Source organism: Pinus tabuliformis, chromosome 3_1, assembly GCF_031772625.1.
Source record: "Pinus tabuliformis cultivar Carrire ecotype Pingquan chromosome 3_1, CPIR1, whole genome shotgun sequence".
NCBI classification, from domain to species: domain Eukaryota; kingdom Viridiplantae; phylum Streptophyta; class Pinopsida; order Pinales; family Pinaceae; genus Pinus; species Pinus tabuliformis.
The window spans coordinates 325,429,674-325,446,432 of NC_142301.1; the positions used below are offsets into that span (position 1 = coordinate 325,429,674).

The window sequence follows — 16,759 nt, forward strand, 5'->3', positions numbered from 1 at the left end:
AGATGCCGCAGTGGCCGTGGCAGGGCCATGGGCAGTAGTATAGGATGCAACAGTGCAAAGGATGTTAGGCAGGGAGGCCTAGTATCAGCACAGGGACCGATGTTGGATGATCAGGTTGATACTCAATGAGGAGTATTACTAGAGCACAATCCTCGCTAAGAGGGAGTGTTGATTTGGGGTAGCATCGGATGTGCTTTAGCCATGAAAATTGGTGGAGAGGCTAAAGCACATGAGATCTCCAAGAACCAGAAATGGTTTGGGAAGATTCTAACCGATTTGGGAGATATTAAAATAATTAATATTTTTAAAGGAGTTCCTAAGTCTAAACTTAGGAAAAATAAAGTATTAATGGGTATTAATATAAAAGTAGGTTAGAAGGGTCCAAAAGTCATGGATCAAGCCAAATCTAATCTTAGCCGTTGATTAGAGATTTAATCTCGATCGTTGATAGACCAATGAGAAAAGTATAAGAAGAGGCTTAAGGGTCACACTGAGGGAGACCAGTTAGTTCGATTTCTGGAGCGGGGTTAGCTGAGAAATTCGAACTAGTGGTCTGGAGGGCAGCAGGAGGCAACAAGTACGAAGTAAAGAGTTGAGAACAACACCAGGAGACCAACGCAGAGGTTGGAAAGGCATATGTAGAGCCTCTCAGGCAGACGTAGAGGTAGCAGCAGACTGCGCAGTCACTGGAGGGCCTGCGTGGGTGACGCAGAGAGGCCCAGTGCTGACGCAGAGAGGCAGGGGCGACGCACAGTGTCTGGGAGCTTCACAGAGGTCAATCAGGTTGACGCAGAGACTAGAGAAGTGTTGGAGAATTTTCTCTCTGTTGGGTAAGCCAGTTTGGCACCCTGTTGTACTGAAGAATCGCTGAATAATAAAATCCTCCCTTGCTGCACCGGTTTCCCCACATTGGGTTTTTCCGGGGACCGTTGTCCAAAATATCTGTGTCGATTCTTGTGCATGTGTTTGTTGATGTATTATGGTGTGATATCTGTAGCAGAATTTATTTTAATGTTTATTGAAGGAATTTCATAAATAACTTATTGGAAAATAAGTAGGTAAAGTAAATAAGTTGTTACAGTGATAGATTTTTCACATGTTCAACATAATACAATGAATGTTGGAATCTGCCTGCTGCTGATTCTGACCCTTTGAATCCTCTGTGCTGCTGCTGACTCTTGCACTGTGCCAACTACACTGTTGCCAACCTTGCTCTGCGCTGATCAGTCTGTGGTCCCCATTTACTGCATCTGTCCTTCAAACACTCCACTGCATCATTTGACACTAAGTCCATCTGGCTATCACTAAATCTTGGGCTCCCGTAGCAAGGATTTGATCTAAGAGGTGGATTCCTCAAGGATCATGCCCACATGTAGTCCTCCCGACTTCAGCTCAATATCGCCCCATCTCCATCCTGGAGATGCGTGGGCTCTCATGGCAAACTCATCCTCGTCAATCTTCGCTGAAACATGTTGATTTGGGGTAGCATCGGATGTGCTCTAGCCACGAAAACTGGTGGAGAGGCTAAGGCACATGAGATCTCCAATACCCAGAAAGGGTTTGGGCAGATTCTAAATAGTTTGGGAGATATTAAAATAATTAATATTTTTAATGGAGTCCCTAAGTATAAACTTAGGGAAAATAAAAAATTAATGTGAATTAATATAAAGCTGTGTTAGAAGGGTCGAAAAGTCATGGATCAAGCCAGATCTAATCTTAGCCGTAGATTAGGGACTTAATTTCGGTCGTTGATTTGTCAAAGAGAAAAGTATAAGAGGAGGCTTGAGGGTCACTTGGAGAATGCACTGAGGGAGACCAGTCAGTTCAATTTCTGGAGCGGGGTTAGCTGAGAAATTGAACTAGTGGTCTGGTGAGCAGTCAGGAGGCAGCAAGTATGGAGCAGAGAGGCGGGATCAGCCACTAGAGATCAACATTGAGGCAGGAGAGGCAGACACAGGGCTTTTTAGGCAGACGCAGAGGCAGCAGAAGACTGCGCAGTCACTCGCTGGGTCTGCGTGGGTGACGCAGAGAGGCCTTGGGCTGACGTAGTGAAGCAGGGGTTGACGCAGAGGGTTTGAGAGCCTCTCAGAGGTCAGCTAGGTTGACGCTGGGATTGGGAGAAGTGCTGGAGAATTATTTCTCTCTGTGGGTAACCCAGTTTGGCACCCTGTATTGAAGAATTGCTGAATAATAAAATCCTACCTTGCCGCATCGGTTTTCCCACATTGGGTTTTCCGGGGACTGTTGTCCAAAATATCTTTGTCAATGTGTTTGTGCTTGTGCATATGTTTGTTTCTGTATTACGGTGTGATATCTGTAGCAGTATTTATTTTAATGTTTATTGAAGTAATTTCATAAATAACTTATTGTGAATAAGTAGGAAAAATAAATCAGTTGCTGCAGTGATAGAATTTTCACATGGTATGAGAGGGAGTAATCAGAGACAGAAAGGGAAAATTAGTTATGGGTCGAGACCACGATGCAGAGGCATCCACCTTAGGGGACTCACACAGATTTTCAGAAGATTGCACAAGGGAAAGAGATTTCGATTTTCTCCATGTTGGCTTCTAGGCTGGAAGAAGTGGCGTGTATGACTAGTGCTGCATCATCAGAAGTATGGTATATAGACAATGGAGCTTCGTGGCATATGACGGGAATTAGGGAGTGTTTCTCAGAATATCGAGAAGAGAAGATGAACTTTCAAATCACCATGGGGAACAAGGCAAAGTGTACTCTCATAGGGAAGGGTACCATAGTTTTTCAAATAGAATTGGGAGAATGGTTCTGTGCTACAAATGTGCTGCATGTACCAGAATTAGGGATGAACTTACTTTTCGTGTCGCAACTACAAGGCAAGGGCTATGATGTTTACTTCATCAAGGAGAAGGTATATGTCAAACACCCGAGTTGGAAAAAGAAAGTGCATATTGGGATCAATAGTAATCGGTTGTATAGATTGCAACTAGAATCACCAATGGCACTGATAGGCAGTCATGGAGACAAGGACTTGAACGGACTATGGCATAGAAGAATGGGTCACTTGCACCATGGAGCTCTGAGAATTCTCAGGAGCACTGTAACAGGTTCCGGATCTGAGTACGGAACAAGATGATGTATGCAGGGGATGTGCTCTAAGAAAGTATGCCAAAGTAGCATTTCCTAGGAGCAAACATAGGGCCAAGAGTGTACTAGGATTGATACACTCAGATATCTGTGGACCTATGTCTATCAAAGCTCTCAGTGGTGCCGAGTATTTCCTTACCTTCATTGATGACCACTCAAGGAAAACTTGGATTTATTTTTTGAAAACCAAGGATGAGGTTTTCTGTCGATTCAAGGAGTTCAAGGCTTTGTTGGAGAATCTGACTGGGAGGAAAATAAAAGTTTTGTGCTCAGATAATGGTGGAGAATATGTCGATAAGGACTTCACTGATTATTGCTTTAAGGAGGGCATCAAAAGAGAGTGGACAACTCCATATAATTTGGAGCAGAATGGGGTCGCAAAAAGAAAGAATAGGACTATTGTAGAAGCAGCTAGGGCCATGATGTATGATTAGGATATGCCAAAATTCCTGTGGGCAGAAGCATGCAACGCAACAGTCTATGTTTAGAACAAGACTACTCATCGGGCAGTGGGCAAGATTACTCCATAGAATGTCTTCACAAGGAAGACACCTGAAGTCAGTCATTTCAGGATATTTGGGAGTCTAGCATATTGTTGCATACTCGAAGAAAAGAGGAAGACGCTGGATTACACTGCGGAAAAGGGATATCTGGTAGGATATAGTGAGAACGCTAAGGCATACAGAATCTATCTTCCAGGGAGCAGGAAGGTAGTAGTACGACGAGATGTAAAGTTCATGGAGGAAAGGGCTTTCAGAAGATCTCGCGAGATGCCTTCCGAGGAGCAGCCAAAAGAAGAGTCGTTGGTTAAGCCTCTTCAACCAACAGAAGTAAAGAATTCTTCCTCAGGACAGGAAGATTCTCAAGATGAGGAGGAGGAGCGAACAAAAGCATCTGTTGGTAGAGAAAGAACTAGTAGGGAACTTCGTCAGATTTTGCGAGATGCAGGGGACTTCAGCTGTGTGCCAAGAAACAATAAGAGGGAGCGAAAACAACCAGATAGATATCAGGCATTAGTAGCTCAGGATGGAGAGCTTGGTAGTTTCAAGGAGGCAGCTCAACATTAGGTTTGGCTAGATGCGATGGTAGAGGAATACAACTCCATAATGGTAAACGATGTTTGGGAAGTGGTGCCAAGACCTCAAGACAGATTAGTGGTAGGTTCAAGATGGATCTACAAGATCAAATACGCTGTAGACGACAGTGTTGAGAAATACAAGGCTAGCTTTGTGGCTAAGGGGTATGCTCAAAAATAAGGGATTGACTATGAGGAGACCTTCGCCCCGGTAGCCAGGTATACATCTATTAGGATCGTGATATCTCTTGCAGCCTAGATGGGACGGGAGTTCCATTAGACGGATGTCAAAACGACATTTCTGAACGGGGTAATAGAAGAGGAGGTATACATTGAACAACCAGAGGGCTTTGAAACTCATGAGAAGAAGTCTCATGTATGCAGATTGAAGAAAGCCTTGTATGGGCTGAAATAGGCACCAAGAGCATGGTATGGTTGAATAGATGGCTACTTGCAAAAGATGGGGCTTGTCAAGAGTGACGCGGATCCGAATCTCTACTATTTGGTGTTAGAGAACGAGCTGCTAATCTTAGTATTGTATGTGGATCATCTCTTTCTGACATGATCATCCAGACTCATTGGGGACTGCAAGAAGAATCTAGCCACATAATTCGATATGAAGGATTTGGGACGAATGCACTACTTCCTAGTGTTGGAAGTTTGGTAGCAGAAAATAGAAATCTTCCTTGGGCAAGGGAGGTATGCCATAGAAATCCTGAAAAGATTCGGGATGGAGGACTGTAGACCTATGGCTACGCCAATGATCACCAACTAGAAGAAGATTGATGCATCAGAAGACAAGGATGTTGATCCCACCCTATACAGGTAGCTCATAGGGTCCCTGATGTATTTGGTCAATACTAGGCCAGACATTTGCTATGCTGTCAACACCCTCAGTCAGTTCATGGTGGAACCGAAGAGGGTGCACTGGGCAGTAGCCAAACATGTTCTCAGGTATTTACAAGGAATAGTCGATTATGGACTCTTGTACAACAGGAGTAAGGATATCAGATTGAGTGGATTTACTGATGCAGATTAGGCGGGAAGTTCAGTGGATTGGAAAAGTACCTCTGGTATTGTTTCAACATTGGATCGGGAATGACCTCCTGGTGCAGTAGGAAACAAAAGTTCGTGGCTCTGAGCTCATTTGAGGCAGAATATATGGCAGCAAGCGCAGCTTCGTGTGAGGCCATATGGCTTAGAAATCTGCTTGTGAACCTATTCAGAAGGAATATGGAGGCGACCAGGATCATGTGCGATAATCAAAGTCGCATCAAGCTCTCTGAGAATCTAGTGTTTCATGATAGGTCGAAGCATATTGAGATCCGATGTCACTTTGTCAAGGTCTGTGTCCAACGAAGAGTTGTACAGTTGAGCTACACTCCTATAGGAGAACAGGTGGCGGACATCCTCACCAAGGCCCTTGGAAGGACAAATTTTGACTACTTCAGGGAAAAGATGGGGATGGTAAATAACCCGTTTCAGTAGTAGAAATGGGAGTGATAACAGCAAGGATGCAGATGGAGTTGCAGTGCGGATGCAGTGTTAGGAGAAAGGACCGGCAACAACACGGATGCAGAGGGATTTGTTGTACAGATGCAACAATGGTAGTAGTAGAGCCATGGGCAGTAGTACAGGATGCAGCAGTGCAGAGGATGTTGGGGAGGGAGGCTTAGCATCAGCATGGACCGATGCCGGATGATTAGGGTGATACTCAGTGAGGAGTATTACTAGAGCACAATCCTCGCTAAGAGGGAGTGTTGATTTGGGGTAGCATCGGATGTGCTCTAGCCATGAAAACTGGTGGAGAGGCTAAGGCACATGAGATCTCCAAAACCCAAAAAGGGTTTGGGCAAATTCTAAACAGTTTGGGAGATATTAAAATAATTAATATTTTTAATGGAGTCCTTAAGTATAAACTTAGGGAAAATAAAATATTAATGTGAATTAATATAAAACTGTGTTAGAAGGGTCCAAAAGTCATGGATCAAGCCAGATCTAATATTAGTCGTTGATTAGGGACTTAATCTCAGAGTTGATTTGTCAACAAGAAAAGTATAAGAGGAGGCTTGAGGGTCGCTTGGAGAACATACTGAGGGAGACCAGTCATTTCAATTTTTGGAGCGGGGTTAGTTGAGAAATTGAACCAGTGGTCTGGTGAGTAGTTAGGAGGCAACAAGTACGGAGCAGAGAGGCGGGATCAGCCACTAGAGATCAACGCTGAGGCAGGAGAGGCAGACACAGAGGCAACAGAACACTGCGCAGTCACTAGCTGGGTCTGCGTGGGTGACACAAAGAGGCCTAGGGCTAACGTAGTCAAGCAGGGGCTGATGCAGAGGGTTTGAGAGCCGCGTAGAGGTCAGCCGGGCTGACGTTGGGATTGTGATATCTGCAGCAGTATTTATTTTAATGTTTATTGAAGTAATTCCATAAATAACTTATTGTGGAATAAGTAGGAAAAATAAATCAGTTGCTGCAATGAGAATTTTCACAAAGCAGCCTTAGGATCATGCTTCTCATCCTTATCTTTTTTCTTCAAAGGACACTGGGATGCATAGTGGCCCAACTTGCCACAACGGAAACATTTCACCTTTGAAATGTCCTTCTTTCGCTTCAGCTTCTGATGTCCCTTCGATGCTAGAGCTGTGTTTTCCTCCTCCTCTTTCATCTTTGTGCCACTCCCATTGCTGCCATTGAGGTTGACCTTCACTAGGTCCCTCCTTAACTCCTCATGTTGAAGAACCGCCCACTTCTCCTCCGATGAAGTTAGTTTTTCTCTGCCCAATATGCTTTGGACAAAAAATTTCCATTCATTCGAGACTCCATTCAGGGCTATCCTCACCATCGCGGTTGGCTGAGGAGTGGACCCCACTGCAGCACGCTGGTATCTGGTGTCCTGAAGACGTTGAAGATAGAGGTTAACTCCTTCTCCCTTTTGAATGAAAGTCCGCTGTAACTTATGTTCTAGGTACATCTTCCGTTGTTTCGAAGAGCCTTCATATAGAGACGACAAGGCTTCCCACATCTCTCGGGTTGTATCCTTACCTTGCAAGTGTGAGACGACATGATCTCGAACTGCATCGAGAATGAGCCTATTTGCCTTCCCCTGCTCGACCTTGTATTTCTTCTTTTGATCGTTGTCAGCAGGAATAGCTACAACACTATTGATATAGGTCTCGAGATCATGTTCCTCCAGAACAACTAAGATTTTGGTCTTCCATATGACATAGTTGGAAGCACCTTCCAACCTATTAAAATTGGCAACTAGGGCCAAACTCCATGCGGGTCATCTTATTTGTGGCAGTTGATATTTTTCTTGGGTTCCTCTCTCCGAGAGGTGTAGGATTGATCTAAAGATCATCCGTTTCCGACATGTATTTATGGAGATATGAATTTATTTGTATTATTGACAATTTGTCAAGGTCGGCCGACAAGCAAATTACCCCCAGCTCAACCTCAACGTTTCATTTAAATAGAGGAGGCCTCAAGTCATTTGAGACACACATCACTCTTGATTTCTCTCTCCACTTGTTTGGGTTTGTCCTCTCACAAAGAGGACGTGGTGGAAAGAAAGGTCAAGAGGGAGACATAGCTGCAGTCTTAAAGGAGACATAGCCACAGTCATAAAGGTGCCCTAGCCGCAGTTAAAAGTGCCCTAGCCGCAGTCAAGGAGGAGGCCTGATTAGCAGTGAAGTGCAAGCCCTATACGCAGTCAAGGAGTCGTAAACGCAGTCAGAAGGGAGAGCCCTAACTGCAATCAAAAGGAGTCTTAGCCACAACAAAGAGAAGCCCTTAATCCGCAGACAAGCAAGGCTCTTATTTGTAGTCAATACACAGCAAAAGAAGGCCTCAATCCGCAGTCAAAGGAGAGACCCTAGCCGCAACAAAGGGAGCCCTAACGCAGCAAGAGGAAGAAGCCTGTTGACAGCATGGAAGAATCATGAGAATTTCGGGTGTGCTGTAGGCTATGTTGCCAGGAAATGTGGGTTCGGGTTCGGGGACGGGGACGGGGACGAGGACGGGGACGGCATTTTTGGAAACAGGGTGCGTGGGTTCGTCGGGTAATATAATAATATTAAATTTTAATAATTAAATTTTATAAATTATAAATTTATAAATTATAATTAATAACATATATGAAATTTCAAAATGCCTATCCACATATTTCCAAAGTGGATATTGTGGACTTGCTGAAGACATTTTTTATTTTGCAAATTTTGGAAGACAATTTGAATCTGTTTAACAAAATTCAAAGTAAAAGTTATGTTAATAGATGTTAATAATAATAATAAATATTAATGAGAGACTAAGCTATATTTTATGACAGCATAACATTCTTTTGAATCTTTTCTGTATAACCATGACAACTATGTGAGAGAGCTCAAGGCTACTACTAAAACTGAAAATTCAAAATGCACCTGGAAGTTACCGTGCCCACTGCCTACATATCTCTCAAAGTAAGCTTCATAGGTTCATGATTTTAAAAAGTGTTTTAGCTCTAATGCAGGTTCAAAAGGCATTCAAAATGCCTCAATCTATTTCTCTCATTGGCCATGGTAGTGGCTATCGAACTAATTGGATGAAGTAATGTTTATTTTTCTGCTATCCTTTCCTATGGCTAGCTGTGAAGATTTTCATGAAGGAACTGTTTTAGTTGTGAATAACTGAATAACTTTGAACTTTGAATTATCCTGCCATTAATCTATGCTTTGTCATTTACCTGCACACTGCAGCATGGCGCTGCTGGTCAGGAGCACATTACTTCATTATGCATAAGTTGTAGAGCTTGCAAAGGACTTTGATCGTCTGCAAGATACAACTTAAGTTGAAGAAACCTGTTCACATCGCCAGGGATGGAGCCACTTTCTCCAACTTTGAAACTCTTCCATGCAGTGAAGGCAGAGTTATAACTACCATTCCCAGTCCTTTTTAACAATGTAAAATCTAACACGTGAGGCATCAAGCCAGTACCTATCTGGTTAAGTAAAATCCGCACAATGAATAATACCGCTCAGTAATTTATTAAGGCCAACTTACTCTGTGCCACAGTTACACTTAACACGGGAGTTAACCAAACTCAAGGTCCATGCACCCAGTAAATTTATATGCTGATCCTTATGCAGGAATATTTACGTATCTTTATATTTCTCAGTTTCTGTCAGTCACTTGGTTTTTATCTCCTGCATCTAGACAGGTATTTATATCACATCTATATTTATGTAACCCTTAGTCACTCATTCTGAGCCCTGTTCCTACCAACCTTTTAGATTAGGACGTTATACATCATGGTATTGTTAACCAGGCACACTACATATGTCATATACATAGTTAGGGGCAGTAATACGCTCTTGAGGCTCCCATTCCACCACAGCAAGCTTGTAAAACGGTCTACTATCTTAAGTTCAGTAATTTCAGCAATTTAAGAATGCTTATTCAATGAATGTATGAGTTATAGATGTAGTATTAAGGTCACTGATCTTATTTTAACAGTGCTATGGTTCGATTTAACAATGAGGCACTAAAGGTACTCAAGAAGAGTATAGTTGGATTCATTTGAAATTTGAATGTGGTTTCCTGTAGCTGAAATGTGCATATATTTGTTTCTAGGGCAATCAAATAACTGAGCTATGCCCTGTCCGATGTTGCAAGTTATAAATCATTAAATTAAGAATATAGTTTTTTTTATGAAGAACCCAAAGAACCCGAAGAACCCAACTCGAAGAACCCGAAGAACCCGAAGAACCCAAGAACCCAAGAACCCGAGAACCCGAAGAACCCGAGAACCCAAGAACCCATTAAAGGAACAGAACCCAATTTTTTTTTTTTTGAAGAACTCGGTTCTTCATGTAAGAACCCGGTTCTTTTGGGTTCTTCTGAGAAGAACCCGTACCCGAATCTGGTACTTGGGTGCGGGAACCCGGGACGGGTTCGAGAACCACACCCCCGGGTGCGGGAACCCGTGCAACATAGGCTGTAGGTGACAACGAAGTCATTTAAGGGTTGTTTTAGGGGTCCATTTAGAGGACAAAACTGCTGGTTGGAGGGCTGAGTCCCTGTTCTTGGAGGCCAAGGTTAGGAGGTATGCTTGAGGACTTGTTGGAGGCTGGACAATCCTCCTAAGAAGCTGTCGTAGGCCTAGTCAAGTTCCTGTTGATGGCTACAATTGAGTTAGGGAGTCTAGTCCTTGTGTTGGGCTTGAAACTGCCCTAAAGGAGCAGCGTGGAGGGCAACATTCTATTGGAGGGCAGCCACAGTCAATAAGAGTTATTCTGGGCCAGTTTGATGGGCTATTAGGGACTGTGGTTAGTGCCCTAACTAGTCCCAGATTTGTAGTATTGCAGCAAGTTCATGAGCAGTGTTTGGGCTGATACATCTTGCTGTTGGAGGCTGAGTTCACTGAGCTTTGACTAAGCTTGATTGGAGGTCAAATTTGACTTGTTTGACTAGCCTTGACTTTGCTGGTTAGGGTTTGCTGTTGCTGTCATAATATATCAGTTTGTATATGTACTATCTCTCTCTCTGCTGAACTATTGAAGAATATAAGAAGAATTGATCAAGGGCTTCCCCACATTGGGATTTGTCCCTGGCTGGTGACACATCTTGTGTCCTCTTGTCTTGGCTTGTCTTCTACTATTTATGTTTATGTTCTATTTACATTTTTCTATCATGCTGATGTGATTGCTAAACTGGATATTGATATTGGGCTAATAAGAAAATTGAAGTAAATTTCTCTTAAGCATAGAACATACCTAAATTTAACACAACCTATCCTTATCTCTGAGCCCATGCGATGCCATCTCACCCAACTGTTGCATTGACTCCTCTAGTCACTGCTTAGCACTTCTCAGCTGCTTAGCAAGTGAGAAATTCAAACTTTCTGGCAAAAGTTCTTTGAGGAGAAAATTCCCCTTCTACGTGTCTTCGTTCTTTTCCAATGGATTTCTGCCCCAACAGAAACTGTGCTCTTCAAGCAATGCGCTGAGGCTCTGCATCATTCCCTCTACCTCTGCAAACTCACAAATTGGAAATCGCACCTCTTTGTCGTCTCACTTAGAGAGAGATTTCCTCGGATCTGCTTCCTGGCAAGGATTGCGCATTCCCTTCAAGGGGATTTGAATTGCTGCCAAGTGCAGCTTTCGGCTTCACTGCTCAGCAGTTGATCTGCTCTTCCTGTTTCAAAATCAACGCTTTGATACCATGTGAAAATTCCTACACTCTGAAGGAACCCCTACTGCAACAAATCTGAATCTACTTCAACTGCTTGATTTTTAATATACATTAACCAAGTTATTCCTTTGAATACTGAAGCAAATTGCTTCTGCAGCCTACACTAATTAAATATTTGATCTCATGAAACATAAACTAGAGCAAAGAACAAGATACATAGGACACATTTATTTTTGGACAAAATAGTCCCTGGAAAAACCCAATGCGGGAAAACCGGTGCAACAACTCTAAGGGTTTTATTATTATGCAGGAGAAATATCTGAATACAAATCTAGGATGCTCATCTAGCAATCCTTTATAGGGAAAATACTGGCAGAAAATCTGAGTGAGTTTTACCTCACTTCACCTGGCAAAGTTTCGGCTAATCCGACACAAGACTAGCTAACCCCGACTATTTCTGCGCTGACCCTGCGCTATCTTTTCAGGGTCTGTGTTAGCTCCTCTACCCTCTACGTCAGTTATCACAGCTGTTCCGATAGTTCCCAACAGTTCCCGGTAGTTTCGGTTGTTCTGGCAATTCTAGATTCTGCGTGATGGACAACTTTTTTGCGTTAGCTCTCCCGACTAATGTGCTGCCTCTGCGTTAGCTCTCACGGCTGTTCCGATAGTTCCGACTGTTCTGGATTCTGCGTGACAGACAACATTTCTTCGTCAACTCTCCCTGCACTGCTTCTCTGCAAGCTCTCTCTGCCTCTCTGTTCTATATTTTCCGGAAAGTCCTTCTCTCAGATTCTCTCTGCCACTCAGCTGCAAGATGTCCCTAATCGATTTTCCTCCTGAGAATTTCTCACTTCAGAAAATCGATTTCCTCAATCTCTCTGTGTGTTTCCAAATGAACCCCAAGCCTCCATTTTATACTTTTCCTATTGAGTCTTCAACGGTTGAGATTAAGTCTCTAATCAACGGCTAAGATTAAAACATGACTTGATCCACCTTCTAGATCATTCTCACGCATATTTTGATTAATACCCATTAATATTTTAATTTTCCAAAGTTTAGACGTAGAAACCCCCTTAAAAATATTAATTATTTTAATAAAATACAATTCGGGTGGAATTTCACCAAACAGTTTCTGGGTTCTTTAGAACTCATGTGCCTTAGCCTCTCCACCAATTTTCAAGGATAGAGCACTTCCGATGCTACCAAAAACTAACACATGGAAGACTATTCTACACATCATCTTGAAGGAAGGAATTCTTGGAAGAAGAAGAAGACCTCAAGGACCCCAACTCCACTCAAAGACTCTACACACTTGAAATATTCTTGGAAGCCTTCACTTCTATCCTAAAGAAGCAAGAAGAGGCACTTCATCATCATCAAAGGAATCAAAGTGATCTCCCTCACATTGAAGAAAGGATCACATCTCAAACATCCTTGAAGAAAATCATCTCTCCCCATCTAGAGAAAGAAGCTTTGTCTTTTTGAAGGAAGAAGATCATCAAGAAAGCGTTCATCATCAAGGAGGCATCTTCAATTGTCAAAAACATAGTGGAAATCAACATCATCAAGAAGGCATCTAGTGAAAGACATCATCATCAAAGAAGCATCTTCACTTGACAAGTATTCTATATTTTATGTCTTAATCTACAATGACTTATTTCTGCAAGGAGAACAACAAACTTATTGGGACATCGAATTACCTTGCATGGAAGAAGAGAATAGATTTGATCCTTGTAGAAAATGAAGTTAGTGAATATGTCACGGGTTCAATCACCAAAGCTCCTCAAGAGCAATCTCAAGCACTAGCAAAGAATATGAAAGGAGAAGTGAGAGCTCAAAGAATCCTTATTGAGTCAATCAAGGATTCTGTCATTCCTTGTGTAGCAAAGTTGAAGACATCGAAAGAGATCTATGAAAAATTGGTGGAATTGTTCTCTGTAAGTATTGTAGGAGAAATTATATTGTTAAGAACCGAACTATACAAGATGAAGGTATCAAAGGAAGAAGGGGTAGCCTCATACCTTATGAGGGTATCTCAAATAAGAGATCAACTACAAGAGTTAGGAGAAGTAATGTCTGATCGAGAAATGACCACCATTGTACTCAATGCACTACCAGATGAATGGGGCAACTTTGTATCTAGTATCTATGGAAAGAAGGAAACTACCCCATTCAATGATCTATGGTCATTATGCAAAATTGAAGAAACCAGATTGAAGGCAAAGAATGATGTTGGATGAAGTGAACAAACTCCAGCATATTCAACTATGGCAAGGAAGAACAGGAAGCCTCAGAAAAGATTTCAAAAGAAAATCGACGTGTCTAATATTCAGTGCTATGAATGTAATGAATATGGGCATTTCAAAAGGAATTGTCCTAAATTCAAGAAGGACAACAAGAAGAGAAAGGAAAGAAATGAAGCCCATGTCAGAGAAGAAATGAAAGAACCTGAAAAGAAGAAGACAAAGAAGGAAGAAGTGAAAGACCTCTACTATGACTGAGATAACATCATACACTTAGTTCTTTTCAGTTTGTAGAAGATAGCAGTCATGATGGAAAGCATCGCAAGTATGATAGGATGCATTGTAGCAGTGATTGAGATGGCATCATAGGCAGTCATCATGAGAGAAAGGAAATAGCACATGGCATCTCCATTAGAAGCATAAAATAATAACTTAAGTAGCAGTTTGAATGGTTGAAGAAAGTCATATAGCAAGATAAGTAGATAAGAAATCACCACACCTCATCATGATTAGAAAGAAGCATTTGCAGAATAAGGATCATCAAGATCCTCCATAGAATTTTTGTTGAAAAGGTTCACATCCACATAGAAGAAGCATCACATAGATAATCTACATTCCACCTTGTGTGGGATCCATAGTTTAGAAAGATGATGGTATGATGACTTGGCCTTGGACTTGGACTCGGAATGACTCCGACCGATCTGATTCCAGTGGACTTGGAATGACTCCAACTGATCTGATTCCAGTGACTCACTTTGCTAAAAAATACATAAATTTTTTCATTAAAATTAGAAAATATATTTAAAATTTCAAATCATCAGAGACAAAATATGCAAAGTCTGCTCATGTATATACCATATAAGAGTGTCTATATTAAAATGGCACCAAGTGCAATACATATCAGTGTTATGAATCAAATATAGATATAAATAATAATAGCACATCATAAATAATGATTAAATAATGATTAGTTAGTGAAGAGGTATGTCAATTTATGCTTGTTTTTCATAAATGATTTTTTCGAGGGGTTAACCTTTATGCTTTTTTGCATTTCTGGGCCACATAGGCTGAGGAAGCATAAATTGTTGGCAGGCTTAGTATCCAAGTTATAATATGAAAACTGAAATGATAGCGGATTCTAGAATGGTACAAGGCCTTGGCTTGCTCCTAGAAAGCAATTGGATATTTAATTTTAGTCATGAGTTATACTTACAAGTGTGCTCTTTTGCAGTATTATATGCTTCAAGCTTTCAAGTAATTTATGCATCTTTAAGGACAAGTTGTTATAATGGATGCAATTTAAATTAGGTACCACGATACCTGTTTCTGCTTTTCTCTGCAGAGATGAAACAGGATTGCCAACGCTGATGGTCAATTTTGTAACATCATGTTACAAGCCAGAGTTGCTTCAGCCTATTGTGTCGAAAATTATTGATAATATTCCAGAAGTGGTATGAAACCTAAAGCTTTGCAGCTATTCTTTAGGAAATAAAATATCGTTATATACCTTTTTGGGAAATAATCACATAGCGTTTATAGACTCTTAGCACCTACATGGTTTTATTCATGTTTTGCCTTTTAACAATTTATTATTCCAATTGCTTAAGTGGCATATGTTTTGCAGTTATAATGCCTTATCCCTAAGAAATAAAACTAGTTCAATTAAAATATTTTCTTTATTATTTGCTTTTGAACAGTCTATTACAATAATTGCTTATGTCAACTATATTTTTCAGTTATAATGTTTTATCCCTAGAAAGTAAAAGCAGTTATAAAGGCCTTAAGTGTTTGAAACTTCTGCTATTTTGCAGCACTAAAGTTTTGTAAGTTAACTACTAACCAGTCATTTGAACTTTTCAATTAACATATTTCCTTAGTCCTGAAACATCTGATACCAGCACAATTGAAGTGTAAATTAGGTGTACAGTCTTTTTTTTTTGTTTGAAGCTTAAAGGAACGTGCTGTGAATTTCTGCACTGCATAGTACAGCCTTCCTAGGGTTATGCATTCCAAAATTGTTTGAGACTTGCAGCTGGCCTGATCCTTTTCCAGATCTCATGCATTTCGGATGGGGCAGACTTCAAAAGGATTGGAACCTTAGGTAGCTGCACTTTTTAACAAAAGCAATACGATTGAGGCCTGAGAGCTGGTTTTAGTTTTCGGCTTATTAAAGGAAAAGACTACTGTAGAAATTGTATTCGAGCAGGAATTTTTAATTGATAACCATTGGGGTCTGTCTGTTATTGCCCATATAGAAAATAATATTCATAGGAAGTGTGCATAGTTGACAACCATTGGGCCTGTCTGACTTATACATGAGATTCTCTTGATGTGGATTTCTCATAGGGCTTTATGATGCACATTGGAAGAAATTGCTTAATGCAACTGTAATGTTTATTGGTTCGGGCAAAAGTACGATAGGACCATTAAAATGTCCTTAGAGACTAGCACCAAGACATCTAAACATTGCACTATTTGTTGTTTTTTTTGTAGCATTGGGAGGTATCCCCACATGACAAGAGGCCTGTTAGTTTTTGTAGTATCGTTTGTGTTCTAGCCACAAAATTTGGTGGAGAGGTTAGAATACATGTATTCTCCAAAACCCAGAAATCGTTTATGGAAATTCCACCTATAGACAACTTAATTAAAATAATTAATCTTTGTTTAATGGTGCCTAAGTCTAAACTTAGGAAAAATAATTAATTAATGGGTATTAATTAAGTCATGGTGAGAATCTTTTAGAAGAAAACATGGATTGAGTTCTAGTTAATCTTAGTCATTGATTATGTTTTAATCTTAGCCGTTGATGTCTCAACAAGAGATTATAGGAAGAAATTTGACGGGGGTTGGAGAACACACTTGAGACACCAACAATTCGATTTCACTTGCAGATTGAACTCCAGAGTAGCAACGCTGAGTTGCTGGAGAGAGAGCTAGTGAACACGAAGCAGTGAGAGAGGGGCAGAGATAGTAAGGCCGAGGGAGCTTTTCCAGTCCGGTGAGTGCATAGCAAAGAGGCAGTGAGTGCCACAGAGAGGTAGCACAGTGCTTTAGAGGGGAATCCGTATTTTTTTGGGGAGAAGCAGTGATTTAGTGCCAAAAAGACGGAGTGGGAGCCCAGAGGCCAGGAGAATCAATCTTCCAGACAATA

General features: G+C 41.2%; 1 protein-coding gene across 3 annotated transcripts in view; it reads left to right on the forward strand.

Annotated features, from left to right (window-relative positions):
- LOC149187086 (uncharacterized) overlaps positions 1 to 16,759 on the forward strand; it is a 347,335-nt gene that overhangs the window by 175,282 nt on the left and 155,294 nt on the right. For all 3 annotated transcript variants that reach the window (XM_089411283.1, XM_089411281.1, XM_089411282.1), the window contains one exon: positions 14,951 to 15,059. In XM_089411283.1, coding sequence (XP_089267409.1) covers positions 14,951 to 15,059 — 109 coding nt within the window. The remainder of the gene's footprint in view (positions 1 to 14,950; positions 15,060 to 16,759) is intronic.